General features: G+C 49.9%; 1 protein-coding gene across 11 annotated transcripts in view; it reads left to right on the top strand.

Annotated features, from left to right (window-relative positions):
- The first annotated feature begins 5435 nt into the window (after positions 1–5435).
- The window catches only part of LOC122366568 (phytanoyl-CoA dioxygenase, peroxisomal-like), a 31714-nt gene continuing 11376 nt past the window's right edge, over positions 5436–25773 (top strand). Inside the window, exons 1-6 of one of the 11 annotated variants that reach the window (XM_043338965.1) lie at positions 8564–9591; positions 9718–9856; positions 16660–16857; positions 21901–21951; positions 22379–22551; positions 25467–25635. In XM_043338965.1, coding sequence (XP_043194900.1) covers positions 21904–21951; positions 22379–22551; positions 25467–25635 — 390 coding nt within the window. In that variant the 5' untranslated portion in view covers positions 8564–9591; positions 9718–9856; positions 16660–16857; positions 21901–21903. Of the gene's footprint in view, positions 9857–10665; positions 10888–11204; positions 11603–16659; positions 16858–18246; positions 18307–21900; positions 21952–22378; positions 22552–25466; positions 25636–25773 lie in introns of those variants that run through there. The other 10 variants (XM_043338958.1, XM_043338962.1, XM_043338967.1 and 7 more) reach the window with 10 other exon arrangements.

Below are 25773 nucleotides of genomic sequence, written 5' to 3'. Positions count from 1 at the left end.
CTTCTTGAATATCGGGACGATCTCACCTGCCTTCCAGTCCAGGGGTAGGTCTGCTGTCTGCAGAGACTCGTTGAAGAGAAGAGATAGTGGTCGGGCGATGTTGTGGGCAGTCTCAACAAGAACTCTTGGGTGGATCCCATCAGGGCCAGGAGACTTAGAAGATTTCAGCATCCTCAGCTTGGCTTCTACTAGTCCTGGTGTCACTTCTGGAATGTCAAGGTCTGACCCAGAATAGCCATTTTGCATTCTTGGGACATCATCTCGTTCTTCAGTGAAGACGCTGCTGAAAAACGCATTTAGCACTCTTGCTTTGTCCTCATTGTTTGAAGCCAGTGAACCATCTGCTTGCTTGAGGTCCTCTACTCCGGTCCGGGTTTTCATTCTGGAGTGGACATAACGCCAGAAGGGCTTTGGATTCCCCTTGACTTCTCTAACAAGCCTCTTCTCAAAGTTGCTACGGAGATTTCTGGTCAGCCGACGGAGGTCGTTGCGGCATCGGACAAAGCGGGCATGGTCAATGGGGTCTTTCGATTGCACATATTTGAACCAGAGTGTTCTCTTCCTCTTTTTCAGCTTCAGGGCCTCACGGTTGATGTAGATGTTCTTCTTTGCTGCTTTGGGCAGGGCAGGTGGCACACACTTGTCAGTTGCTTCCTCTATGATCTTCTTCCAGTGATTGTACCTTGCTTGCACTGTCTTGGGCATGTGATCTTCCCAGTCTGCTGAACTCATAAGCAGATTCATTCGGTCAAAGTTGGCCTTGTGGAAATTCAGGGTATTACCTGATGGCTCTGACCGCTGGGTGTAACACTCCAAGTCAAATGATATTATCACATGATCACTCTTACCAAGCCCTGGGTGGAAGTCAATGTTCTGCACCATACCTTCCTCGTTTGAAAAAATAAGGTCTAGTGTGTGAGGTTCCTCTCCTACCCTGAAACGGGTAGGTTGTGTAATGTGCTGGTGGAGAAGGCAATCCTGGGCGGCATTGACAAACGTGTGTGAGTAATGGGTGGCAGGCGCTGATGAAAGACCCAGGCTCCAGTCCACGCTTGGCAAATTAAAATCTCCAGCAATTACAACATGCGAGTACCCAGCTGACACTGCTTGACTAAATATGTCTGCCAACACCTCCACAGAGCCCACTCCATCACTGGTCGGACTACGGTAGAGGCATCCTATTAGGAGACGATCGGGTCCAGCCAGGGGCATCTCTAACCATAGCTGTTCTCTGTAGTTTTGCATGCCAACAATCACTTCTGCCACATGTAAACTGTGGTGAGTGTAAATAGCTACACCTCTTACTCCGCTTCTGCCCAGGTTCATTTCTGAGAGATCAAAATTTGTGTAGAGAGTATAGTCTTGGATAGCGAGTAGGGCAGGCGCAATTGGGTTGACTTGTGCTTTAGCAATAACCTCAGTCACAAGAATTACATCCGGTTTTCTGTCAGCTATAAACATGCACAGTTCATCTCTTTTATTAGTGAGCTGATCTGCATTTGTATATATTACTTTGAGCTTCTCATTCAGCCTCATTTTCACTGACCTTCCCTGTAGTCAAGCCTGGGGTGGTTCTGCAGTGACCTTCTGGCCAGCCACACCGTGAGCAGAACTGGTCTCACCTGTGATTCCTCCAACAGCTGTACCTGAGTCACTCTGCTGAGTCACCCCCTTCACTCTCTCTAAGACTCCATGGGGACTGGTCTCCCTGCTTTCCCTGCCAGCAGATACCGAGCCGCCAGCTTCTTGAGCAACTCCAGAGTTTTCAGCATCCTGGTGGCCAGAACCAGTGTCCAACATCTTCATGGAGAGCTGGGTGATCTTGCCCCTTCTTATCACAAGATTTGTCTCACCGGCGTCCCTCCGCCTTGTCAGCTCAGCCCTCAGCCGTTTTCCTTCTTCCCTCTCCTTCCATGTCAGGTCTGGGGTTATGTAGATGTTGCTGTAGTCTGTTGATTGTCGTAAGCAGTGTGCCATCTTGAGTATGTCTGTTTTGACCTCCATGTTTTCCATGCTCACAATCAGCAGTCTGGGTTTAGTGGGCAGTTTCTTACCCACTCTGAAAGCTTTTGTAACTCTGACATTTATCCTCAAGCCTTTCTTAACCAGGTCTACAAACTTGCATGTGTCCTGCTGAAGGATTTCTGCATTGCTGTCCCCACTACTCTCTTCCAGATTGTGCACGACTAAGTTTAACTTCCTCTTCTCCCGATCAAGGAAGTTGTCAAACACTCCTGATATTTCCTCTGCTGTGTTGATGCTTTGTTTCTGCTGGGCAGGTTTAGGGATAGCATCTAGCCTGGCTGTGACCTGCTTCACCATATCATTACAGGTACCTTTCACTGCCTGAGCATAGGTATTTTTCTGAAGCTCCACTGCCTGAATAGCTTGTTCGACCTGCTTTGACTGCGTGCTAGCTGCTTCAGCTTGTTTTGACAATGTGTCGTGGATCTCCTGTAGAGTTGTTTTGACAGTGTCCTCAAGGCGGTCAACCTTTGACTCGAGCTGCATGAACTGACGCAGACTTGCCCCGTTGGAATCCCTTGCATTCACAATGGACAGTTTACATGCCGCACAGAGCCATGTCAAAATTTTGAACTTCTGCAGAGCGGAAATCGCCGCTTTTGGAATTGATTGGCAATCAGCATGGAACCACCGCATGCAGGCCTCGCACTGCACGCCTGGCTCCCCATCCTTGACTTCCTTTCCACATGTCATTTGCCCAGGTCCACCCTTACAGATAGTACCTCCATCCTCCCTATCACTACAGGTCTCGCTGTTTGATCTGGAACGAGTTCCCCATAGCTTGTAAACGTCACTGTCTAAGCGTTTTATGTCCCTTCCTTTCTTCCCACCAGAACTCTGACTCACCCTTGCTGTTTCAGCAGCAATTTGACTTCCTGCTTGACCTCCAGTAGCACTTTCACCTGCAGAATCAATCTCACCCACCAATTGAGTAGCTTGAAAATCCGCAGATCCACCAGCCTTTTCACCTGCAGACGATTGTGATGCCGCTGAGGCCACCGAGACCCCGTTTGAATCAGGCGAATCAGTCGTAGCATGAGTCGCAGACGCTACCGAACCTAGTGGTTGCTTTTTGTTTTTGCGTTTCGGTGGCGGTGAATGCTGCAGAGTCATTTCCTTTGTGTATCAAATTGTTCTTCTTTTTGGAGCTTATAATTCTTATGAACTAGCTTTTCGTTAATAATTCTTCAGAATCAAACTATAACAATAATATTGCCGGTAGTAGTGGAGTGTGTGCTGAGTGGTGCTGATTTAGGAGCTCGATAAACACGACCGTCCTCAACGAAAGCGCGCGACGAAGTCTATTTGCCCAATTTGCAATAAAAAGGCTAAAACAAAGAGGGCAACATAATGACAAGTGACTAGCTTCAACATGGGTTTTTATTGATGACAGAAGATTACTTTTTGGTTCTGTTTACCTTATAATTAGCACATTTTCCACAAGCGTAAACTGCATTACACGTAATTGGCTAAAAAGGTCATTAGTGGTGAATGAACCTGACTTGTTTTGTGACAGAATATGCAAAACATGTCAATAAATAAATTGTGTGCCCTTCCACACCCCAATTGTGGGCATTTGATGACCATTTCTTGGAATAATATAGGTGTCCCTTAACACCCCACATTGGGGTGCTAAGGGACAGTGATGAAAAATAATAAAAAATAATATGCAGGTATAAATCTTAAAAACTTTAATGTGGCAGGCATGTAAAGCACCAAATTCCACATAAAATGCTGACAATTTGATGCTTCTATCTCCAACCCTTCTTGAGTTACATAACAAAACACCTCAAAACTGTCCCTTAACACCCCGTTTTACGGTACAACAAAAACGGCCATATAGCATAACTCCGAACACACCACAGAACACACCTTGGAAGGCACAAAAATGTTTTGATTAACAGGACAGGTTTACAATATATGTAAGCGGATTTCCGCTTACATGTTATGCGAGCGGATACTGGGCCTACCAGAAGTGAAAGTGGCAACTCTAAATTCGTCCTGTGCTGCAATAATGTCCTTGGTTTGTTGTCGCGTGTTTAGTGCTATTTAGTTATGATACTGATTTGTAATGACTATTTTATTATTTGATATTGATCGGTACCAATGTTTCTTTAGTTATGTGTCATATTTCTTATCCGAAGAGTTTTAGACTTCCTGTAATGATTTCGTCCAATGATGTAGCTGCGCGCCACGCGAGAGCCAATCAGGTAACCGTTTATTCTGACCAATGAGAGAGCAGCCGAATTTCCGTTGAGCCCCCGTCGCGTCCAGAGCGGGAATTCGGTGCGCCGCGACATGGCGAGGATCGAGATGTGCTTGGATTGCGCCTGCTTGAACGGTGGGTTTCAACTTTCGTGATAATTACTGTTTATTTTATTTCACATTCTCTAATAACGGGTTTTGATATTTCGTGCCGGCTTTGTATGTGTCGGGATTGTGACAGTTGTTTGTCTTTTCTTTCTAGGGCGTTTCAGTTTGTTTGTTTGTCTGCTGAATACACGCTTGGTTGGCTCCGAGTTCGGCGTGTGCCTCTGACGCCAGCGGCCGGGGCTAGACGCTTACATCTGGTGGCAGCGGTGGGATGCTCTGAGCTCGACGGCCTAAGCTTGACGGCCTGCATCTGGCGTCAGTAGGATTCTCCGAGCGCGACGGCCTACATCTGGCGTCAGTATAAGATTCTCCGAGCGCGACAGCTGACTGCTCAACGTCTACACGCCGGTGAGACCTATCCAGTTCGGACTTATCCGATAGCGGGATGTGCCTGAATCCGATAGCGGGATGTGCCTGAACGTTTGTGTCACCCGATCTAAGCGATCGCCCTTTGACCATTGTTGGAGCGGGTAATCCTGCCTCGCGGTCCGAGGACTACCGGCCACTCCCGATGGAGACTGGGACGAGTGCACTCCCCCCTGTTGCGGACACGAGCACCTTCTGACCCCCCGGAGACTCAGGTGTTTCCCCCCCCCCTGCCGAGGACGCCGTGCGTGGTATTCTCCGGTGACAATGCGCGCACTACCCTCCCCCCCCCCCCTTATGAAGACGCACGTGGACATTTGAAGCTGAGGTGTGCCAAACTGGGCTGACGTGGACATAAACATTTGGTGGTTGGGGATATGAGTGGTGACAAGGGTGTTTCATTGATACTGAGTGTCATGTATGTGCTTGGTTTGGGAAGGTGTGATGTTGGTTGCTGGTAAAGTGTTGCGGTCTCACTGTAACGAGGTAACACTGGCTCTACGATTTCTTTTTCCATTGTAAAACGTCCTTTCCATCGCCTTTCTCGCAGTAATTTGAGCATTTAATTTTAGCGTAACTTGTTGAATTACTTTCCGTATTAACGACTCTGCGGTTCCCCTTACATCACCGATTTTTTTTTCCGTTGGAAGTGTGCCAAATTTGACATTCAGCATGGCGACGCAGTCACTATCGGTCGGTCTGCCGTCTTTCGCCGGTAAGGGCAGTGTCTCTCGTTTCATCGCGGACTTTGACACGTTTGCAGTCCTACAAGGATGGGATGACGATAAAAAAGTAGCTCTGCTGCCTCTGTGCTTGTCCGGAATTGCGAGGGACGCCTATGATGCCTTCCCGACCGAGTGCAAGAAGAAGGTAGGCGACGCGTGCAAGAGATTGGAACTGGCTTTCCCCTCCGGCGACAAAGTCGAGGCACAGGTCCAGCTCCGGTCTTTGAGACTCACAACAGATGACAGCCTTGATGCTTTTGTGGTGAAGCTTCGAGGGCTAGTCAGTCGCGCATTTCCCGACACCCGACATACCGATCATGACCCCTTGCTGTACAATTACTTCCTCCAATCACTGCCACCGACATATCAACAAGCGCTAATAGGCGAGGGCATCCAGACGTTCGACAGTGCGGTGGCAAAGGTGAGAAACCTCTCATGCGCCGCGAAGGTGGCAGCGAGCCAGACGGTTCGGCAAGTAGCGGCTACAGACGAGACAGACCTACTTCGTCGGAAAGTTCAGGAGCTGGAGTTGAAACTCTCGCGACTGGAGCGTCCGCAGGTAAGCGCTCGTTCTCCCCCAGTGTCCAGCAGCGGCCGTACTTGCTTCTGTTGTGGGAGGCCCGGTCACAACCAGGCGCGGTGTCGGCAAAGGCACCTGCCGTGTCATGTGTGTGGGACCAAAGGACACTTGGCCCGGATGTGCACGCAGCAGGTAAACCCCCAGCGGGCTGGGCCCGGCCCCGACCCCAGACCCGAGCAGCAGCGGACCCCAGTCTCAGGGTTCCAGCGGGGACCAGGTCCACATCAGTGGGATGCCAGACCACAGGACCAGCGGCCGCAGCCGTTGCAGCCGCCCCGGATGGCCCAGTCGTTGCAGCCCGAGCAGGTGAGAGGACAGTCCACTTGAATGCTGACATGACATTTGACGCTGATGTGGGAGGTGTGACGTGTTCAGTGACGCTGGACACCGGCAGCAGCATTAATATCATTCACAAATCCGTTTTTGATGTGCTCCCCAAGGCCCCTCCCCTTTTCACTACGGCCACAGTGGCACACACGGTTAGCAGGGACCCCCTACCACTGATCGGTCGTACACAGATTGCCGTTAAAGTTGCTGGAGAAGTAGTGGTGGTTCCATTCTATGTTTCGGATCAGATTGACTGCACTGTTTTGTTGGGATTGGAGTTCTTTGGCGTGTGCCCGTGTGTTCTGGATCTCACCAAGAGTCAGCTGATCCTCAGCTCTGCGAAAATGGTCAGAACCATCTCCGCTTCAGTCTTCTCGGTGGGTAAGGTGATTTGTCAGAGAGACATCGCGGTTCCGGCCGGACACGAGGTTTTCTTTCCAGGTTTTGTTCCAAACGTCGACTTCAGAGGGCCAGCACTGTGCGAGCCATTGCTTGAAGTCCCGGGACTCGAGTTGGTTCCTTCCATGGTGCAGGTAAACGGTCAGAGTGTTCCGTGTATTGTGAGAAACATTACAACTGAGCCGGTCACGATCCCCAAGCGTGCGGAGATCGGTAGACTGGAAGTTGGCGTGGCTGAGTTTCCAGTCCCTTCAGGTGACGCAGATCCCAATTGGCGTGAAAAGATAGACCTGTCAGACACAGACCTCAGTAAGGAGCAGAAGGAGAAGGTGACCGAGCTGCTGACCAAATATAGTGACATGTTTGATGGTCGGTTGGGCTTCACATCCGCGGTGGAGCATCACATCGACACAGGTGACAGTCCGCCGATACGTTCAGCACCCCATCGCGTCCCACCATTCCTGGAGGATAAGGTAAGGGCCGAGATACAACGCTTGGTGGATCTAGGGGTTCTGGAAGAGTCGAATGGATATTGGAGTAGTCCTGCATGCTTTGTCGCAAAGAAAGATGGACGAGTCCGGATCTGTGCTGACCTCCGAAAGGTTAACGCTGTGACTAAGATGCCTGCTTATCCTGTCCCCAGAATAGACACGATTCTAGATTCCCTGGGTGGAAATTCAATGTTCTGTGTGCTTGATCTTCGCATGTGTTACTTTCAAATCGGTGTAAGAGAAGAGGATCGTCCTAAAACGACTATCGTCACCCCGTTCGGCGCTTGGCAGCACCTTCGGCTCCCGATGGGACTCAATGGTGCCGCGGCTAGCTGCGCCCGCATGCTCGATATTGTTTTGCGCGATCTTCCCAAGGGCACGTGTCATTCCTACTTTGATGATGTTTGTTTGGGTGGTAAGACGTTCGAGGAGACACTTGAGAAGCTCGAGCTAGTTCTAGACAGGCTCCACCGAGCCGGTCTCACGATCAATCTGGAAAAGTGCTCCCTGTTCCGTTCGAGTGTCAAATTCTTGGGACATGTGGTGGATGAGAGTGGCTTGTCTCTCGACCCCGACCGTGTGAGCAAAGTGCGCGACTGGCCGATTCCGCGGACAGCCAAGCAGCTCTCCTCATTCCTAGGGCTGGCTGGTTACATGCGCAAATTTGTCAAAAATTTTGCGAGCATCTCTGCACCGCTCTTCAAGCTGTTGCAGAAAGACGTGAAGTTCCAGTGGTCAGAGGAAGCGCAGTTCTCGTTCGACCGGCTTCGCAAAGCCCTCAGTGAAGCCCCAGTAGCACTAGAGAACTCGAACAGAAGTCATCAGAAGAATAAGGAGATTTATGATAGAAAGCTAAATGAGAATAGTTACCTACCTGGAGACAAAGTGTATCTGCATAAGGGAATCGTTCCGCGCGGTCAGTATTATAAGTTTTTGCGTCCTTGGAAGAGAGCAGTAGTAGTAGATCAGGTCGGTCCTCTGAACTATAGGATCAGACTAGAAGGAGCTAGGTCTACGCTCATCGTACACCACAACAGGTTGAAGCCTCGAGTGGATACCGGAGAAGGTGAGTCACCGGTGACCGCACCGACAGCGTCCGTCTCACGGGCGGACCCCGCCGCGAGACCACAGCCGGCTGTCGGGACAGCAGCAGGCGTGACCTTTCCGACAGGCCGAAGGAGGATGGATGGTGTCAGTGACAATCAGCGGGTAAGTGGTGCGCAGTGTGAAGGTAGGCCTAGTTGCCAACCAGCTGACGCCGCTAGTCTTGACGACTCAGGACCGCCGGCCCTGTCCCTGCTGAATCCGTTCGCCATATCTTTCGCCCCGCAGACACTCCCAGTTCAGACAGAGACAGCGCGTGAGACACGTGAGACGCCAGAGGGAGTCGCAGAACCGATAGCAGGTTCAGCTCCGACTGGAGCAGCAGAGGTGCCGCCCGACGTGGCGAACACTCAGGTTACCGCAGATATGCGCAGTCCCGAATTGCGTAGGTCAACACGAGTAGTCATTCCTCCCGACAGGTATTCGCCGTGATTTTCCGTTGTGGGTACCTATCACACAGAGCTGCTGTGTGCTGCTGTCGTTTTTAATGTTTAATACTGGGTGAAAGGCAATGACATTGGGCGATAACTTGACTTGTGATTCCTATCGTAGTAAGAACAGCTGCAAGCGAGCCTTAGTGTTACCTCTGTACAATGGGCACCTAGGTAGTTCTCTAGCGAATGGAGAAGCGCACGAGCTGAGCTGCAATACGGAGTTATTCAGTTGAGACCGAACATGTTTAGCCGTCCAGTTAAAAAAAAAAGTTCCTTTGTTCGTAGGTCGATGCGTTGTATTGTATGTGTAAATAATCGAGAAGTTTCTTCGCGTTAGGGAGGAAGGGTGTAAGCGGATTTCCGCTTACATGTTATGCGAGCGGATACTGGGCCTACCAGAAGTGAAAGTGGCAACTCTAAATTCGTCCTGTGCTGCAATAATGTCCTTGGTTTGTTGTCGCGTGTTTAGTGCTATTTAGTTATGATACTGATTTGTAATGACTATTTTATTATTTGATATTGATCGGTACCAATGTTTCTTTAGTTATGTGTCATATTTCTTATCCGAAGAGTTTTAGACTTCCTGTAATGATTTCGTCCAATGATGTAGCTGCGCGCCACGCGAGAGCCAATCAGGTAACCGTTTATTCTGACCAATGAGAGAGCAGCCGAATTTCCGTTGAGCCCCCGTCGCGTCCAGAGCGGGAATTCGGTGCGCCGCGACATGGCGAGGATCGAGATGTGCTTGGATTGCGCCTGCTTGAACGGTGGGTTTCAACTTTCGTGATAATTACTGTTTATTTTATTTCACATTCTCTAATAACGGGTTTTGATATTTCGTGCCGGCTTTGTATGTGTCGGGATTGTGACAGTTGTTTGTCTTTTCTTTCTAGGGCGTTTCAGTTTGTTTGTTTGTCTGCTGAATACACGCTTGGTTGGCTCCGAGTTCGGCGTGTGCCTCTGACGCCAGCGGCCGGGGCTAGACGCTTACATATATCCTCTGTCCTTGGGGGATCTTGCTGCCAAGTTGAGGTATGATGACTGAACTTCAGGATTGATAAACCTTTTCTTAGCCACTGCTTATATACGAGTAAGACCAAATGCTTGTTTGTTTTGATTTACAGGACATGTATACAATTTATATATCCTCTGTAATTTCTGTCCTCATTTCTGTTAACACAGTGATCAAGGTATTTTCATACCGAAAGTTTTGTGTGTTTAAACATACATTTGACGTATTGTTATCATTTATCATATCCTCTGTCCTTGGGGGATCTTGCTGCCAAGTTGAGGTACGATGACTGAACTTCAGGATTGATCAACCTTTTCTTAGCCACTGCTTATAAACGAGAAAGACCAAATGCTTGTTTGTAAACTGCGTTGAAAATTTAATGATCCACCTTCAATTCTGACATGAAGGCACAAATGAAATAGTTCCCTCTCCTTTTGGAATACACAAAGCAAAATATTTGATAAATTTTAGTGGATGGACAAGAGCAATTAGCATAGCTTTCCCGGCACTGTTGATGAATTACACTGACGCTTATTCGCTTCGTATTTTGTAACAAACGCGCTAAAACTGCAATATAACAGCACTATATGCTTCTTGACAAAATGCAATAGTATTAAAAATTTAGCCCTGATGGCATTCATTCTTGGTGGAAACGTAATTACAAAATATTTTGTAGTAACTATTGAATTCCGGCCGAAAACAGTGCACGGTTTAAAAAAGAATCATTCCAATGACGGTCCATTCTTGCGGTCCTGAAATCGCCACTATTTCCGGCCTCTCCAACGCAACTCGTTGTCCAGACGTAAATATGCTACAAACGGCAAGCGCTAGTGATGAATTTTTCGATTCATCTACTGTGGCGGCGAAAGGTGTCGATCGTCTGTTTCTGAGACACCTCGTGCAATTTTGTGAGCTTTTGAGTGCTCATTATTCCCCATGCTTAAATATTCGATGGGTTACTGTCTACTGTACTGACTACTAGGCGCTGTCTGCATGAGAGAGGTTTTGCTTTGTGAACTGATCAGCCCATGGTCTGGACTGAACCCTCTCTGTGAGTCCGTAAGGGAGCGATACTATTCGAGCCCGATTGCTTCTAGTGCCCATTCAAAATTTCGATGTCGAATTTTAAGCTGCTTGATTATGCATGCATGCGTTCTTTTCCTCACAACTAACGTGCACCTGACGTGGCAATGATTGGTAACTGATGTGGTGGCGTGGTATGTTGTTCACTATTCTGTGCAATGCACTTTCCACTGACCACTTGCACTGTTTCAACATAAAGGAAACGTAATTTTTATTTAGTAGTCTTGTTTTATCCTTTGTTTTCTCAATATAAGTCAATACTGGCGCAGAAATGACATTTTCTATTCTTTTGCCTTCGATTTGACATTATGTTCTTTTTTGTCACATTTTGAGATTTATTGGACAGCGCCAGCACTATTGACAACAAGTAACGAATGCACACCAGATGTTTTGCTACAAGCAGCATGAAGCACAGGATTGAATCCAGAAAAGAACAGAAAGATTTTTAACTTTTTCTCTATATGCTTTTCAAAAGCTCTGCTGATTTGTTATCCTCTCTGCACATTGACATTGGCCACTGTATGACTGATGCGTCGTTAAATAACCAAGAAAACAAACAATTGGCCACTGTATATGACCTTGCATTGACCGTTCCCTAACTCTTCAACAACAACAACGACATTGGCCTTACTGAAAAGGTATTGAAGCTAAATTTCATTAATTTATGGTGGATGTGGTGACTGGTGAGTGTGGGTTTTACCATTTGTTACCTCTAACCTCACTTTACCTTAAGTTTTATAAGAAATGGATTCTTGATGTGTTAGGGGCACTTGCACTGGTGGATCCAATCCAGGGCGGTGTTTCACGGGACGCTGCTACCACGCTGCTATCAAATTGCGCGAGCTGACGTCACACTTGTGGTACCTAGTGTTGGAGCAATGGGTCTGTTGATGTTTCCATAGAAACCCAATTTGACATGTGTAAAAGCAGCGTGCTGCTATCACGGGTGAAACAGGGCCCAGGAAGGCAGTCTTTGAAATATCAGTTGTGGAAACCAGGGGAAACTACGAGGCGAAGATCCAAAAATTGATTGGTCAATAAATAGACTTTTGATGACCATATATGGGCATAAATGCAGCCCTCGCTGCCCGCTGGTATTACGGGTGAAAAACGGTATTATGTGCCAGTACTTGCGGTATCGCGTCCACTTAAATCGGAGAGAAAAGGCTTCCATTTTCCACTAGGAGTCAACGTGATTGATTAAATTCGGCGAATCCACTCAAAAATGGCAATAGGAAAACGGCTTTTCTGCAGGTTCTGGGCGTCACAATCAGCCGGCCATTCCATAAATAGTTTGGTGTTTTGATAGAAAATTGTTAACAGATATAATTTATCTACTATTATAAATCTTAAAAAGTCCGCCCACGCCGCCCACGCCGCCGTCGGGGTTACGCAGCCGGCGTTACTCCCAAAAACGCCTATTGCGGCGCCGTCGATTGACGCACGAGGGTGAAATTTTCACCACTCGTGGGTCACGTAATTCAACAGGTCGTATTAAATTTTGGGCACGATGCGGGCGGGAGTGCGCCCGTGGCGCGTGCTCATGTGCTCATTATAGGTCAATGGTGGAAACAATCAGAGCCGGCAGGTCATTGACCTTTGACAACGAAGGCCGACACAAGGTACCGCTCGCCAAGGGGATTCGCCAGTAAATATCATTAATTTGTTTTTGCAATATCTCGGCCGTTTCTGGGCCGATTTAGCTGAAACTTGGACTGTCGGTGGTAGTGTAGTTTAGGGTAGGTTAGGGTAGGGTATGGGTAGAGGTAGGGTAGGGTAGGATAGGTTAGTGTAGGAGTAGGGTAGGGTAGGGTAGGGGTAGGGTAGGGTAGTGTAGGGGTAGGGTAGGGTAGGGGTAGGGTAGGGTTGGTAGGGTAGGGTAGGTTACGGGTAGGGTAGGGTAGGGTAGGGTAAGGTAGGGTAGGGTAGTGTAAGGGTAGGGTAGGGTGGGTAGGGTAGGGTAGGGTAGGGTAAGGTAGGGTAGGGTAGGGTAGTAGGGTAGGGTAGGGACTAGGGTAGGGTAGGGTAGGGTAGGGTAGGGTAGGGTAGGGTAGGGTAGGGTAGGGTAGGGTATGGTAGGGTAGTAGGGTAGGGTATGGTAGGGTAGGGTAGAGTTAGGTAGAGTAGAGTTAGGTAGGGTAGGGTAGGGTAGTAGGGTAGGGTGTGGTAGGGTAGGGTAGGGTAGGGTAGGGTAGGGTAGAGTAGGGTAGAGTAGGGTAGAGTAGTAGGGAAGGGTAGAGTAGGGTAGAGTAGGGTAGGGTAGTAGGGTAGGCCAGGGTAGGGTAGGGTAGGATAGGGTAGGGTAGGGTAGGGTAGGGTAGGGTAGGATAGGGTAGGGTAGGGGTAGGGTTGAGTTCAAAAAGGGCCCAACATACAAAACACTTGAACACCCCGCAACTATCACCATCCCTTACAGTTCAATTAAAAACAGCTACCCAAATCTACCCAAATAATACAGCTAAAAATACAAGTCAATCACCCAAACTAATGCATCCGTAACATAACATAAATCAAAACATACAGTTATCGCGTAAACCTGTACCTCTAGTCTACTATTATAAATCTTAAAAAGTCCGCCGCCGCCCACGCCCACGCCGCCGTCGGGGTTACTCCCAAAAACGCTTATTGCGGCTCCGTCGATTGACGCAGGATGGTGAAATTTTTACCACTCATGGGTCACGTAAATGAACAGGTCGTATTAAATTTTGGGCACGATGCGGCCGGGGGTGCGCCCGTGGCGCGTGCTCATGTGCGCCATAGGGTTAGCATTAGAATCGGCAAAAACAGGCTATTGCTCGGGAACGGTAAGGGCTACGGGGGTGAAATTTTCGCTGTAAGTCGATCGCGTGCACTCATTTGTCGTATTAAATTCTTGAGGGGGTGGGTTCAGCGGTGTGCACGTGATGGGGCCGCGACCGGCGCCGAGCAGAGGGCACGTGCTTTAGGCTCAGTTGTTCGCTTAAAAACTGACTGGAAATAATCAGAGCCGGAAGGTCATTGACCTTTGACAACGAATACCGGCGCCGGGCACCCCTCGCCAAGGGGATTCGCCAGTATATACGATAAATTTGTGTTTGCAATATCTCAGCCGTTTCTGGGCCGATTTAGCTGAAACTTGGATTGTCGGTGGCAGTGTAGTTTAGGGTAGGGTAGGGTAAAGTAGGGTAGGGTAGGGTAGGGTAGGGTAAAGTAGGGTAGGGTAGGGTAGGGCAGGGTAGGGTAGGGTAGGGTAAGGGTAGGGTAGGGTAGGGTAGGGTAGGGTAGGGTACGGTAGGGTAGGGTAGGGTGGGGTAGGGTAGGGTAGGGTAGGGTAGGGTAGGGGTAGGGGTAGGGTAGGATAGGGTAGGGGTAGGGTAGGGTAGGGTAGGGCAGGGGTAGGGTAGTGTAGGGTAGGGTAGTGTAGGGGTAGGGTAGGGTAGGGTCGGGTAGGGTAGGGTAGGGTAGGGTAGGGTAGGGTAGGGTAGGGTAGGGTAAGGGTAGGGTACGGTAGGGTACGGTAGGGTAGGGTAGGGTGGGGTAGGGTAGGTAGGGGATTGTAGGGTAGGGTAGGGTAGTGTAGGGGTAGGGTAGGGTAGGGTAGGGTAGGGTAGTGTAAGTGTAGGGTAGGGTAGGGTAGGGTAGGGTAGGGTAGGGTACGGTACGGTACGGTACGGTAGGGTTGAATTGAGTAACATCCTAACTTACAAAGGGCTCGAACAACTCGCATGCATCACCATCATACTTTATAGTTCAATTAAAAGCAGTTACCCAGTTCTACACAAATAATACCAATAAAAATACAAGTTTCTACACCCAAACTAATGCATCCGTTAATCATACATATCAAAACATACAGTTATCGCGTAAACCTGTACCTCTAGTTTACAATAAATAAATATATTTTATCTTAAAATAATAATTTAATCACAGTTGGAAAAAATCATAATCAAAATAATAAAGATAGTGACATTTTAAAACCACTGTGCTGCTTACATTTTTGGCATGACTGTTTCAATCTGCCATATTTGCCAATCACTGTTTGACCTTGTAATGTAACTCTGCGATTTAGAGACGCCAGTGCATCGTGCACCGAGTGTGAGTGTAGGCCTTGTGTGGTTAAAAAACATTATTACAGGGTGCGGAAAAAGTTCTGTCATATTTCCGCATTTTCACAAATAAATGCAACCTTAGCAGCTATATTTAATAAAACCACCAAACACTGGTTTGCCACATCTTACCACATGCTTTCACTCCCCCCTCGCTCAATATAACCCCCTTCTGCTTCAGCGGTGATGACCTTCTCCACACAGGGGTGAAAAGACTGGCATGTCTTGAAGATGTATGCGGGGTCCATCGCCTCCCACGTCTTCACGATGTGCGCCTTGAGAGCCTCCACATTAAGATGAGACACTCCCTGGACCTCCTCCTGCAATACGCTCCAGATGCCGTAGTCGAGGGAGTTCAGGTCGGGGGACTGAGGAGGCCACATCTCCCTGCGCCAGAAATGGGCCTCCCCCGAGCTCTTCCGACAGCTTCTGCTGGGTGGAACTTGCAGTGTGCGCGGGCGCTCCGTCCTGCTGGAGCACAAAATTGCCGAGTGTATAGGTCTTCAGGATCCATGGGATGACGTCATTGTTCAGCAGACGTTCGTACACCACCATCTTCACCTTCTCATTGGCATCAATGAAGAGCATCGGGCACTTCTTGCCGTCCGAACCCACCACGCCGAGCACCATCACTTTCTGTGGATGTTTATTCACCGGATTGAATCGAACCATCGGATCGACAGTCTCCCCCTTGGTCTCCCCTGCTCGTATTTTGGCTTTAATGCGCATGACTGTTCGCCAGGTGACTCCACATTTTGCCGTAACCTGCTTATCGGTCATGTCCGATTCGGCCGCCGCGCGCAGGCACCCAGCGACGAGGTGACGTTTAGCCTGCCTTTTCATGACTGACCGTGAATGGCTGGTAGTTTCTGCCCTCCGGCCAGGTGGCTAGGTCACCGAAGGTCACGCCTGCGGCTATTCGCTGCCCAGAACTCAACCGCAGCGCTCGTAGGCGAGATTAGCATGTATATGACAGAACTTTTTCCGCACCCTGTACACCTTATTTTTTCATTTGAATGCTAGGATGCATGGAAAAGATGAAGTCTGATTTTATGACCATATATGGTCATCACCCCGCCCACTCCAGCCATTGATTGGCTGATCAAATTTTAGTTTGAAGTGAACTTCCAGCCCTGCTCGATTTAGCCAGCATTTTTTTTCAAATTGTCTTATTTTTAATTAAAAAACCCATTACCATGACAGGATTGTGCAAGTAAAATATAGACATATCTTATGCATTTTGGGAGTGCTGGTTAAAGGGTGTAAATTGCAATGGTCACACTAGTACTTTGTAGAAAAACTAGAATTACTAGCAGCCTATTGCTAGTACTTAGGCGATTATGCATTTTGCTGGTAATTTTTTATTTCAGTCTTTCAGTAAAGTAGGATTATATCACCATTGCATGTGAGTTTTTAGTTCTGTATTTTTTTTTTTGCTTTCACCTGATTATAATGAAAATGTCTGCTTCTTAGCCCCAAGTGCATTTGGATTTTGTTGAACTATTATTATAACACATTTTCATAGGAAATTCACAAGTGGTCACTGGTCACCAATCTGGACTGCATGAATTCTCCTCCTAACATGCTATATTCCTTGTGCGCACCATTTCACTAACATTCTCTGGTGTGTGCTGTGCATGGCGGCCCCTCCTCAGGCACTGTTGCAGCTGCCGTGCTGCACCTCCTCGCCATGAGCTGCATGAGGCTGCCCTCACTCGCTTCTCTCTGCCGCTGTTCGGTGCACCCTGCACCTGCCTGGCTGGACTGCATGTCACTGCAGGTGCCTTCTGCAGCTGGTGTGGCCATTATTTCGCGGAAATGGAGCCTCCGGAAAGTGATCTTTGGCTTGAAAGGTAGGTGACATTCGTTTGCTTTATTTTGAGTTTTAAACGTATATTGTGTTAAGAAGTGCTGCAGAATCGCCTTCTTTCATTGACTCCTACTCCGGATTCGCATAATACCTATAGGTAGGTACTCCGACTTACCGCCCATTGCCCTATGTACTCAGATGGTCCATGGACCCAATGCCTGATGCCTACCCAATAACCATTCAATGCTCAACTCGAGTCTCATAGCTATATCAATCTAGCTTTCAGTTTGCAAGAGTGATTGATTTTAATTTTCAAAAGTGATTTTTTAGCCTATAAGGGCTACTGTATATTTTTGAATGTTTATAAGCATTGAATTATTTCATATACGGCCGATTATCGTTCGTTGTTTAGTTATCGTTCGTTGAAAAATAGATGATAAAACTAGGGTTGCGGAGCCGGAACCGCCGGAGCCGGCACATTTTAGCCGGATCCGGAGCCGTGAAACAATATATCCCGGAGCCGGAGCCTGAGCCGTCAAAGAAGGAGGCGACTCCGGCTCATTGCTTTTGTTTTTTTGAAGAGGAAAAAAATAATTGACCTAGATCGGCTTGAAAGTACAAGGCAGTTGTGGTACGGCATAGGCCATCACGTGAATGAAAAAAAAAACTGAATACGTATCCCCAGTGTCCCACAGTACTCCATCAACCTCCTTTTCGCTCCCCCCCCCTCCCCATCCCACGTCTGCTGCATCCCCAGAGCCTGAGGACTGGTCATCAGGTGACAGCCATTGTTTGGAAGCCAGTGCAGTGGACTCGTTTCCAATCCAATCGCCTTTTTCTTCCACCCGTATTTAATTGATCGCATAGGGGATGTACTGAGTCGGGGCCGGAGCCGGACCATTTTAATCGGAACCGGAGCCGGAGTCGGAATTTACTCGGAGCCGGAGCCGGAGCTGTCATGACATTTCACCCGGAGTCGGAGTCGTAGACGATTTTTTTTTCTCCGGAGCCGGAGCCGGAGCCGTCGGAATTTTCCACGGCTCCGCATCCCTGGATAAAAACCATATCAAAATAGGTGAGGCAATTGAGGTCATTGTTAATACCGAAACCAAAACACGACTCTGAGACAGCTCACGGATATTTGGCCACTTTTGCAATTTACATGCTTTAGCAATGTTTTTTTTTTTTTAAAGGAGGCCGACAACTGTAAATATGGTATCAAATAGCACCACCCAACGGTAGCTCCTTTTACTTTCGTGCTCACTACTCATCAGTCCCGGCCCCATAACAGACACCACCTTCATCCCAGCCCGTCTGTCCTGTACTAACTGCGCGACCCGTCTGTGCGCGGGAGCCCTATCAACACGCGGACGGTGACGGGGGCGTGCTCCGGTGTGTATAAAAGGGGGTGTGTGCCGCGGGCGGCCATTGGTCGGCCGAAGGGCGGGTAGAGGGGTCCGAGCGGTTCAGGTCCCGCGAGAGAGGCGCAGAGGTGAGTGGAGTGGACTGAAGGTGCTGCGAGATGGAGGTGGATGGTTTGTGCTCTCTACCTTGGGTGATTCTGTATTCATCTGTTTATATATTTAAGCGTCAATCTCGCTAGACAATTAATTTGCCGTTGCTCGTGAGGCTAGATTAGCAGCTTTACCTCGCTGAGGGCAGCTTTACCTCGCTGCCCTCAACGTACAGTCTCTGAAACCACATCTACTTGAGCTTCGACATGACATCAGTGAACACGGATTTGACATTGTCGCTCTGAGCGAAACATGGATGCGACCCTCCACACCAAACAGACTTATACCGGTGCCTGGGTACGATATCTACCGGAGTGACCGTCCTGACGGACGAGGCTATGGCGGGGTCGCAGTACTCGTGCGGAGCGGGCTAGAGGCTACGGTGCTAGATGGCCTGGGCCGTCCCGTGGAGGGGAGCGGGCTCGAGACACTCTGGCTCCGGGTCCGTGCCGGTGCTCGGCGAGTGGCGGTGTGCTCCGTATATCGGCCCCCGGAGAGAGCTGTCACCCGGGTCGCCGCCGACCTAGAGGAGCTCGAGCGACAGATTCAGCATGTAGTGACGCAACACAACGGACCTGTCGTACTGGCCGGTGATGTGAATGTGAACCTGGCCACCAGCGGCGGCGGGGGCACGGCGGGCAGCCGACTGCGGGAGCTCCTGGCCGCCTACGGTCTACGCCGTCATGTCCGCGGCCCGACATTTGAGCCGTCTGGGTCCGCTATCGACATCTTGTGTTCCAACACTGACGCCGCGCGGACCGGAACACTGGCATGCGACTTTAGCCCTCACAGGTGGTTGCGAGCTCTCATTAGTGTCCCCGAGTGTCGCCCCGCCCGGTGCTCCGTTACTGCCCGGCGCTGGGGCAAGTTTGACGTCACCGAGGCCAATCGGCGCTTACAGAGGGTGGACTGGTTACCAGTTTATACCAGTGCAGAGCCGGAGTCGCAGTGGAACTATTTTGTGAGCAAGGCTCTGCCAGTGCTGGACTCATTGGCTCCTCTGAAGCGTATGAAGATGAGAAACCCGACCGCACCGCCTGTCACCGATTCGACCAAGCAGCTGATGGCCGAGCGACGCTCCTGTCTCCGTGACGGCGACCGTGACCGGTACCGGGAACTCAACAGGCAGGTCAAGTCTGCTATCCGCCGGGACAGCCGACAAGACATCCAGAGGCGGATCCAGGAGAACGGCAGGGGCAGTATGTGGCAATCGGTGCGGAGCGTGGTCTCGGGTGGCAGAGCGTCGAGGCCGGCTCCGAGTGCCAGTCCCGACGACATGAACCGATATTTTGCTAGCATCGGCACTCGGATCGCCCGTCAGGTTGACTCGACCGGGCCGGAGCTGCCGGTGCGCCTGCCGCGAGTTGTCGCCGGCGGTTTTGTGGTGCAGACGGTTACACCGGAGCGAGTAGTCAGCACTGTCGCCGCTATGAGCAACAGTTCAGCGAGTGGTGCAGATGGCCTGTGTGTGCGCTTTATAAAGTCTTGTCTCCCAGCTGTGTCACATGTTCTAACACATATTATTAATTCCAGTCTAGCCTCTCACACAGTCCCGCGACCTTGGAAAATGACACTAATCCATCCTATCCAAAAGAGCCCCAGGTCCACTGACACTTCAAACTACCGGCCCATAGCTATCCTTCCTACTATAGCCAAAATCACAGAGCGAATCGTCTATGAGCAGCTCTATTCCTACTTCACCGAACATCACCTTTTCTCCACATGTCAGCACGGGTTCCGCACAAACCACTCGACAGAGACAGCACTCCTCACCATGACTGACAGGATGTTTGAGGCGATGGACCGGAGGCAGGTGGCGTTGCTGTGCATGTTGGACTTGTCCAAATGCTTCGACGTCATCCCTCACGACCGGCTACTGGAGAAACTCCAACAGTATGGTGTCGATACTCGCTGGTTTGCTAGCTATCTCGGTGACCATTTTCAACAGGTTGTGACGCGGACACCGGACGGTCGTAGCATGCTCTCTCAACCATTGGCCAACCCCATTGGCACCTACCAGGGATCCGCCTTGGGCCCCCTGTTGTACAGTGCATATGCAAATGACATGCCGTTGTTTCAGCCTGAGAGTGTCTCGCATGCCACGTGTCTAGTGCAGTACTGTGATGACACTCAGTTGGCCGTGTTCGGTAGCCCCCGGGACGCTGACGCTCTGGTGGCGTGCATGGAGCAAAATTTAGCAGCGCTCGCAGTTTGGCTTCGTAAAAACGGTCTCAAAGTTAACGCAGACAAAACTCAATTATTGGTCATCGGCACACGCCAAAACACACGGCAACTTCCACCCATCACGGTCGATTTTATGGGCGCCACCATAGAGCAGTCACCGACGGCGAAGAACCTTGGCGTCACATTTGATGCACACCTGTCGTTTGACACTCACGTATCCGAGGTTGTGCGCCGCTGTACAGGAGTGTTGAGTGGCCTCTGCCACACCAGACACTACCTACCCAGGGACACGCTAGTCACGCTCGTGCAGGCTTTGGCTGTGTCAACGATTCGGTACGCCATCAGTGTTTACGGTGTCTGCGGTGTCACGCAGACCAGTAGGCTTCAGAGGCTGTTGAACTTCGGCGCTCGCGTTGTCTCGGGTCGCCGAAAGTTCGATCACATAAGTGACGTCATGAGAGAACTGCGATGGCTCTCAGCTGAGAACTTGTGGCGATTTCAATCAGTCATGCTGCTAAAGAAGATGCTCGCCACGGGACAGCCCGAGGTTCTGCGTGCTAGTATAGCGTGTCGAGGGAGCGTGCATGGCCGCGGCACTCGACAAGCCGATCATCTGGACACGCCTATGATCCGAACGGAGGCCGGCCGCCGTCGATTTCTGTATAGCGCTGTGACCATGTATAACAGCCTCCCAGCAGCACTCCGCGAGCTAGGCCTGCACAGATTTAAGAAGGAGTACCGGGCGATGCTGCTGAGGGAACAGTATGGCGATGACTAGTTCTCCCTGATTAAGAAGAACACTGCATGATGAGGTATATTTTTACACGCTGTATGGTCGTATATTGTTTGTCCTGAATGATGTGCATACGATTCCCAATTCCGTGATTATTGGACACGACTGCCAAGAACAGCCATTGTATGATGGAAAGGACAGTCACGATGTGAAATAAATAAATAAAAATAAATAAATAGATCGTTGAGATCAATTTTTGTATACGTGCAGAACATTTTAAGCTACTCATTTCACGTGATTTTCCTAATTCCATACGAATTGTACAGCTCACTGTCACGAGGCGTACAACTCCGCACATCGAGAAGTTATTTCATTATTTTCCAATAAGATCAACGTCAAGCCGCGTTGCTACGCCGTGCCACGTCTCTGGATTGCTCGAACTCATTGGCGTTATTGAATTATTCATCTCTTCCAGTCCACCCATTGTTTCTAACTGCCATTGCGCATTGATGCCGTGACATTTTCACCTCCAATTTCAACTGTGGTGGCCCCCGCCTCTGCAGAGCGTCTGTTTACTGCACTGCGCTGCCAGGCGAACGGGACTGACCTTTGACCCGCAGTCGACTGACGAGCCCCCGCCTGGCCTCCGTTTCAGATCATGGCGGCCAACCGGCAAGTCGTCCAGCAGACTCTGTCTGGCATGAAGGTACGATACACTGCGCCTTCGTGAATGTGTGATGTGGGCTCATGGTCTACCCTGTGACCTCTAATGCAGACCCTACGTTTTAGCTTTGTGAACACGACCGACATTTTACCGACATAGGTTTCATACCGTCATTTTTACCGGCATTTTACGACTTGTAAAAAAACATACGGAACTGACACCAAAAAAAAAAAGCCTATGGATTTGTAACCAAGAAAAGGAACTGAAACTGTGCTCGAACTTTCAGTGACATAATGAAGAAAACTAGACCGAATTTCATTATCTCCATCATCTAATGACCTGCTTTGGCCTCAGTTTATCTTCTAACTGGTGAAATTATGTCTTCTGATGGCCTCCCTAATCTCCACTGACCTTTAGTGACCTCCCTCTGTGACCTCCCCAACCCGCGCTGACCTCTGTTGACCCTCAGGTGCGTGTGGACATCTCCGTCAGCCCGCTGGAGAAGGAGGGTGACACTGCGTCCTCCTACCAACTCACGTTGGACAATGGCCGACTGACGGAGGAACAGCGGCGGCACTACGAGGAGAACGGCTTCCTGGTGGTGAAGAAACTGGTGCCCGATGAGCTGCTCGACAAGTTCAGGTGAGAGGGGAGAGGGAGGGAGCTATAGGCGGCGGAACGGGGGGGGGCACCGTGCCCCCCTTTGATTTTGGCATTTTAACATAAGTCCTATGGGCGTTGCATGGAGAGAATGGGGCCAACAGTCGGCGGTGCCCCCCCCCCCCCTCCTTATTTGAAGATGTTCCGCCGCCACTGGAGGGAGCATTGGGAGAGGGAAAGAGCAAGAGAGGCGGAGATGGTTGGGGAGGGGAAGGGATTTGGATGAGTGATAATAGCTGGGGATGGAGGAGGGTCTTGGCAGAAGGGGTAATGTGCAGGGAAAGGCTGATCCTGGAAAGAGGAGAGGAAAGCGTATAAAGACGCAAGCTGATTTGAGGGGATGGTGCGAGAAGTCGAGCTGAACAGTGAACAGCACTTCAGCTCAGCTGTGGAGATGTTTGCTGTATTGATGGTATAGTTCAGACGACAAATGCCCAGAAAGAACTCCAACTTGTAAGCAGTCATATCCACTAACAAGGCTTGCTCAATGGATGCCTGGTTCTTTAGGGAGGATCTTTGTATGAGACAAGTGAATGGCATGACTGAAAGCAGGAATAAAGAAATGCCGGGAAAACGACTACCAACCGCGAGCTGTACTGGTTTGCGCTGTAGGAATCTGTATCGCATCCGCCATCGACACACAGCAAATGTTGTTTGTAAAGTCTGCACCGATCATTTGCATTTGAATCGACGGCCGATCCCGAGCTGTATGACCGAAGAGTCTGCTGTTGAGGTCGAGAGTTGCGTCTGACTCGCCGGGTGGCCCTGATGGAGCATGGAGCAGGCGGGCGCTCTCAGATGCTGGGGAGGACGTTATTTGTCGGGTCGAAGTGTGTAGCAATTGGATGGGGCGGTTTGGTTACGTGGCCGCTGTTGGGGAGGCTGTAATATAGCCGAATAAGAGGAAGGATAAGAAGTTTACACATTTTCGTGGGAAGTTTTGGCAACTGGTCAGGATGTTAGAATGAGGCTTAACTGCGACTGCGCCTCTTGTCAATATAGTTATGATTTTACCGAGCATATCCATTATGGTAAATAATTAATGGTTTATTCTATGGAGCGCACCTACTGATTTAACTGAGGCCGGGCCTCGTTTTCGCGTTTGTTTCGTTTTTTATCATAATGCTATCCCATGGGTCTGCTTGAATGGGGATCGGACTGCTGCTATTTCTGTCCACAGAATGCTTTACGTAATACGCAGGCCTATTTATTGACCAACTGTGACACCACACCTATTGCAACTGATGAATGAACTGGTTTGATTCGCTCGTTCCGAACCCTCTCTGAATAGTGATACTCCTCCCCGGAGATTTCTGCGGCTGCTCTGCTTGCATTAGTCCACACTATTTGTTCGCCATGTCTATTTTCTCCTATTCAAAAACTTTGCTTTCCACAAACGGAACCACTCTTCTCTAGGCTGGCACGAACCGCTGATCTTGAGCGTTTTGGAGCATCTGCTTGGAGCCGGCGCTCGGCTCCGCGGCGCCCGGGGAGATTGAAACTTCGTCCGTGGTCGAGAGCTCTTGGAGCCGTGCTAACCCTTTGACGAGTAGAAGCGAGGCGACCTTGTCTAAAAACAAGCTGCGGGCTAGAAGTGACAGTAGCGTGGCAAACACGGAAAGTTGCTTGGTGTTAAGAGTTCTCGTCTGTATTGCGGTGGAGTTTGTAAATGAGTGTTGCCACGATTGCGTAATGTTCGCGTTGCCACTAGCAAACGATTTTTTATTATCTTTTTTAACTTGTGGCTGGATTTAATTTCCGCTGATTCAGAAAAACTGGTGTAGCACATCAAACGTTCTGAAGATATAGCCTGCGGCGCATCCCTTTGTTCGTCGTTTCGCAGCAGTTTGCTCCGTGTCTTATGCCATATGCTACCAATAATCAAACGGTCCGTTGAAACATCGCTTGCCTCTTCAGAGATGCATGGACACCATTCGACGGCGGCCCACGAGCCGCTGAGGGGGCACTCCATCCGCCGATAAATTCACAGCGACATCGCCGCCGGCCCTGTCGCCGAGGTGCGGCACTCCTCGACGGTCGTGGCGCACCAGTTACGCCTCTGCGCCGCTTTTGTCATGCTAACTCGGCCCGTGTCGCCACTGGCATCAGCAATTCGGATCGGATCCCTAAGCGCGATTGAGACCGCCCGCTAGGGTACCAGGAGCGAGGTTGGTCTCTGTCAGTTGAATGGGGAAGTCCGGATCCGCTCGCTTAGATCTGAGAATTCGTCTGCGTGTTTGCATTAGCGGGTGATGAAAGTGGTTCATTCGCTGCAATGGTTCCTGTCATGCTCAATCCTAGACATTTACATTATTTTATCGTGTCGGTTTTTTCACCCATTCGGCAGCGACGGGTGCATTGTCCAGGCTCACTAAGCCTTCTCATTTATCGGGAATCCACAAGGTTACTCCCACTATCTCTTTGTAAATTATTTCCTGTTATAATGTCCCATAGTTTGCCTTCGTGCAGTCACAATATGACCATGAAGTTTTGGGAGCGCTGCACACCGTGAATCCCACCAGAAACGCTGGCTAGTCTTGGAAAGAGGCGACTCTGACGGTGTGGAAGGCGGCGGAGTGGCTGACTCCGCCCGTCACCTGCCGGCCGTGCGCCGTGTCCATTGGTCGTCTGACAACCCACTGTATCTCATGTTACACTGTGCCGCCTCTGTGATGGCCTCTGTAGTCCGATTGCTCTAAAATCAAAATCACCAGCCTACTCCCTCACATTTTGTGGTTTTCTTCAATCGTATCTCAAATTATCTACCTGTGCTCCTCTAACATTTTGTGATTATTTTCATTCAATTTCAAATGTCTTCTCTTATTTCAACGCATTCACTTGGGTCTTAGTTTGTCAGAAGGACTCAGCTTAACGCCACCGCCCCGCATCGGCTGCAGGGCTCGCTTCCTGGACATTGTGGACGGTCGGGTGCCCAAGTCGCAGATGACGATGATGAAGGACATCGCGCTGCGCGGCCGCGCGGACGTGCCGCAGGAGCGGGTGGTCAACAAGCTGCAGGACTGGGTCTGGGACGACGTGCTCTCCCAGTTCGTACTGCTGCCACAGGTGGGTGCGCCGGCTCGAGAACACCTCGCCCCCCCCCCCCTCGCGACCCCCTGCCGCGGCTGTCTTCGTCTCTGGTCTCTTCCTCGGCCGTTGCGTCACCTCCGCCACTGCCACCGCCCCGCCGAAACGCCTGCCCCC

Source organism: Amphibalanus amphitrite, unplaced genomic scaffold, assembly GCF_019059575.1.
Source record: "Amphibalanus amphitrite isolate SeventyFive unplaced genomic scaffold, NRLGWU_Aamphi_draft 000816F_arrow, whole genome shotgun sequence".
In the NCBI taxonomy this organism is placed as follows: domain Eukaryota; kingdom Metazoa; phylum Arthropoda; class Thecostraca; order Balanomorpha; family Balanidae; genus Amphibalanus; species Amphibalanus amphitrite.
Note: the sequence above shows the minus strand (reverse complement) of the source record. Positions and strands in the feature narration are given on the sequence as shown.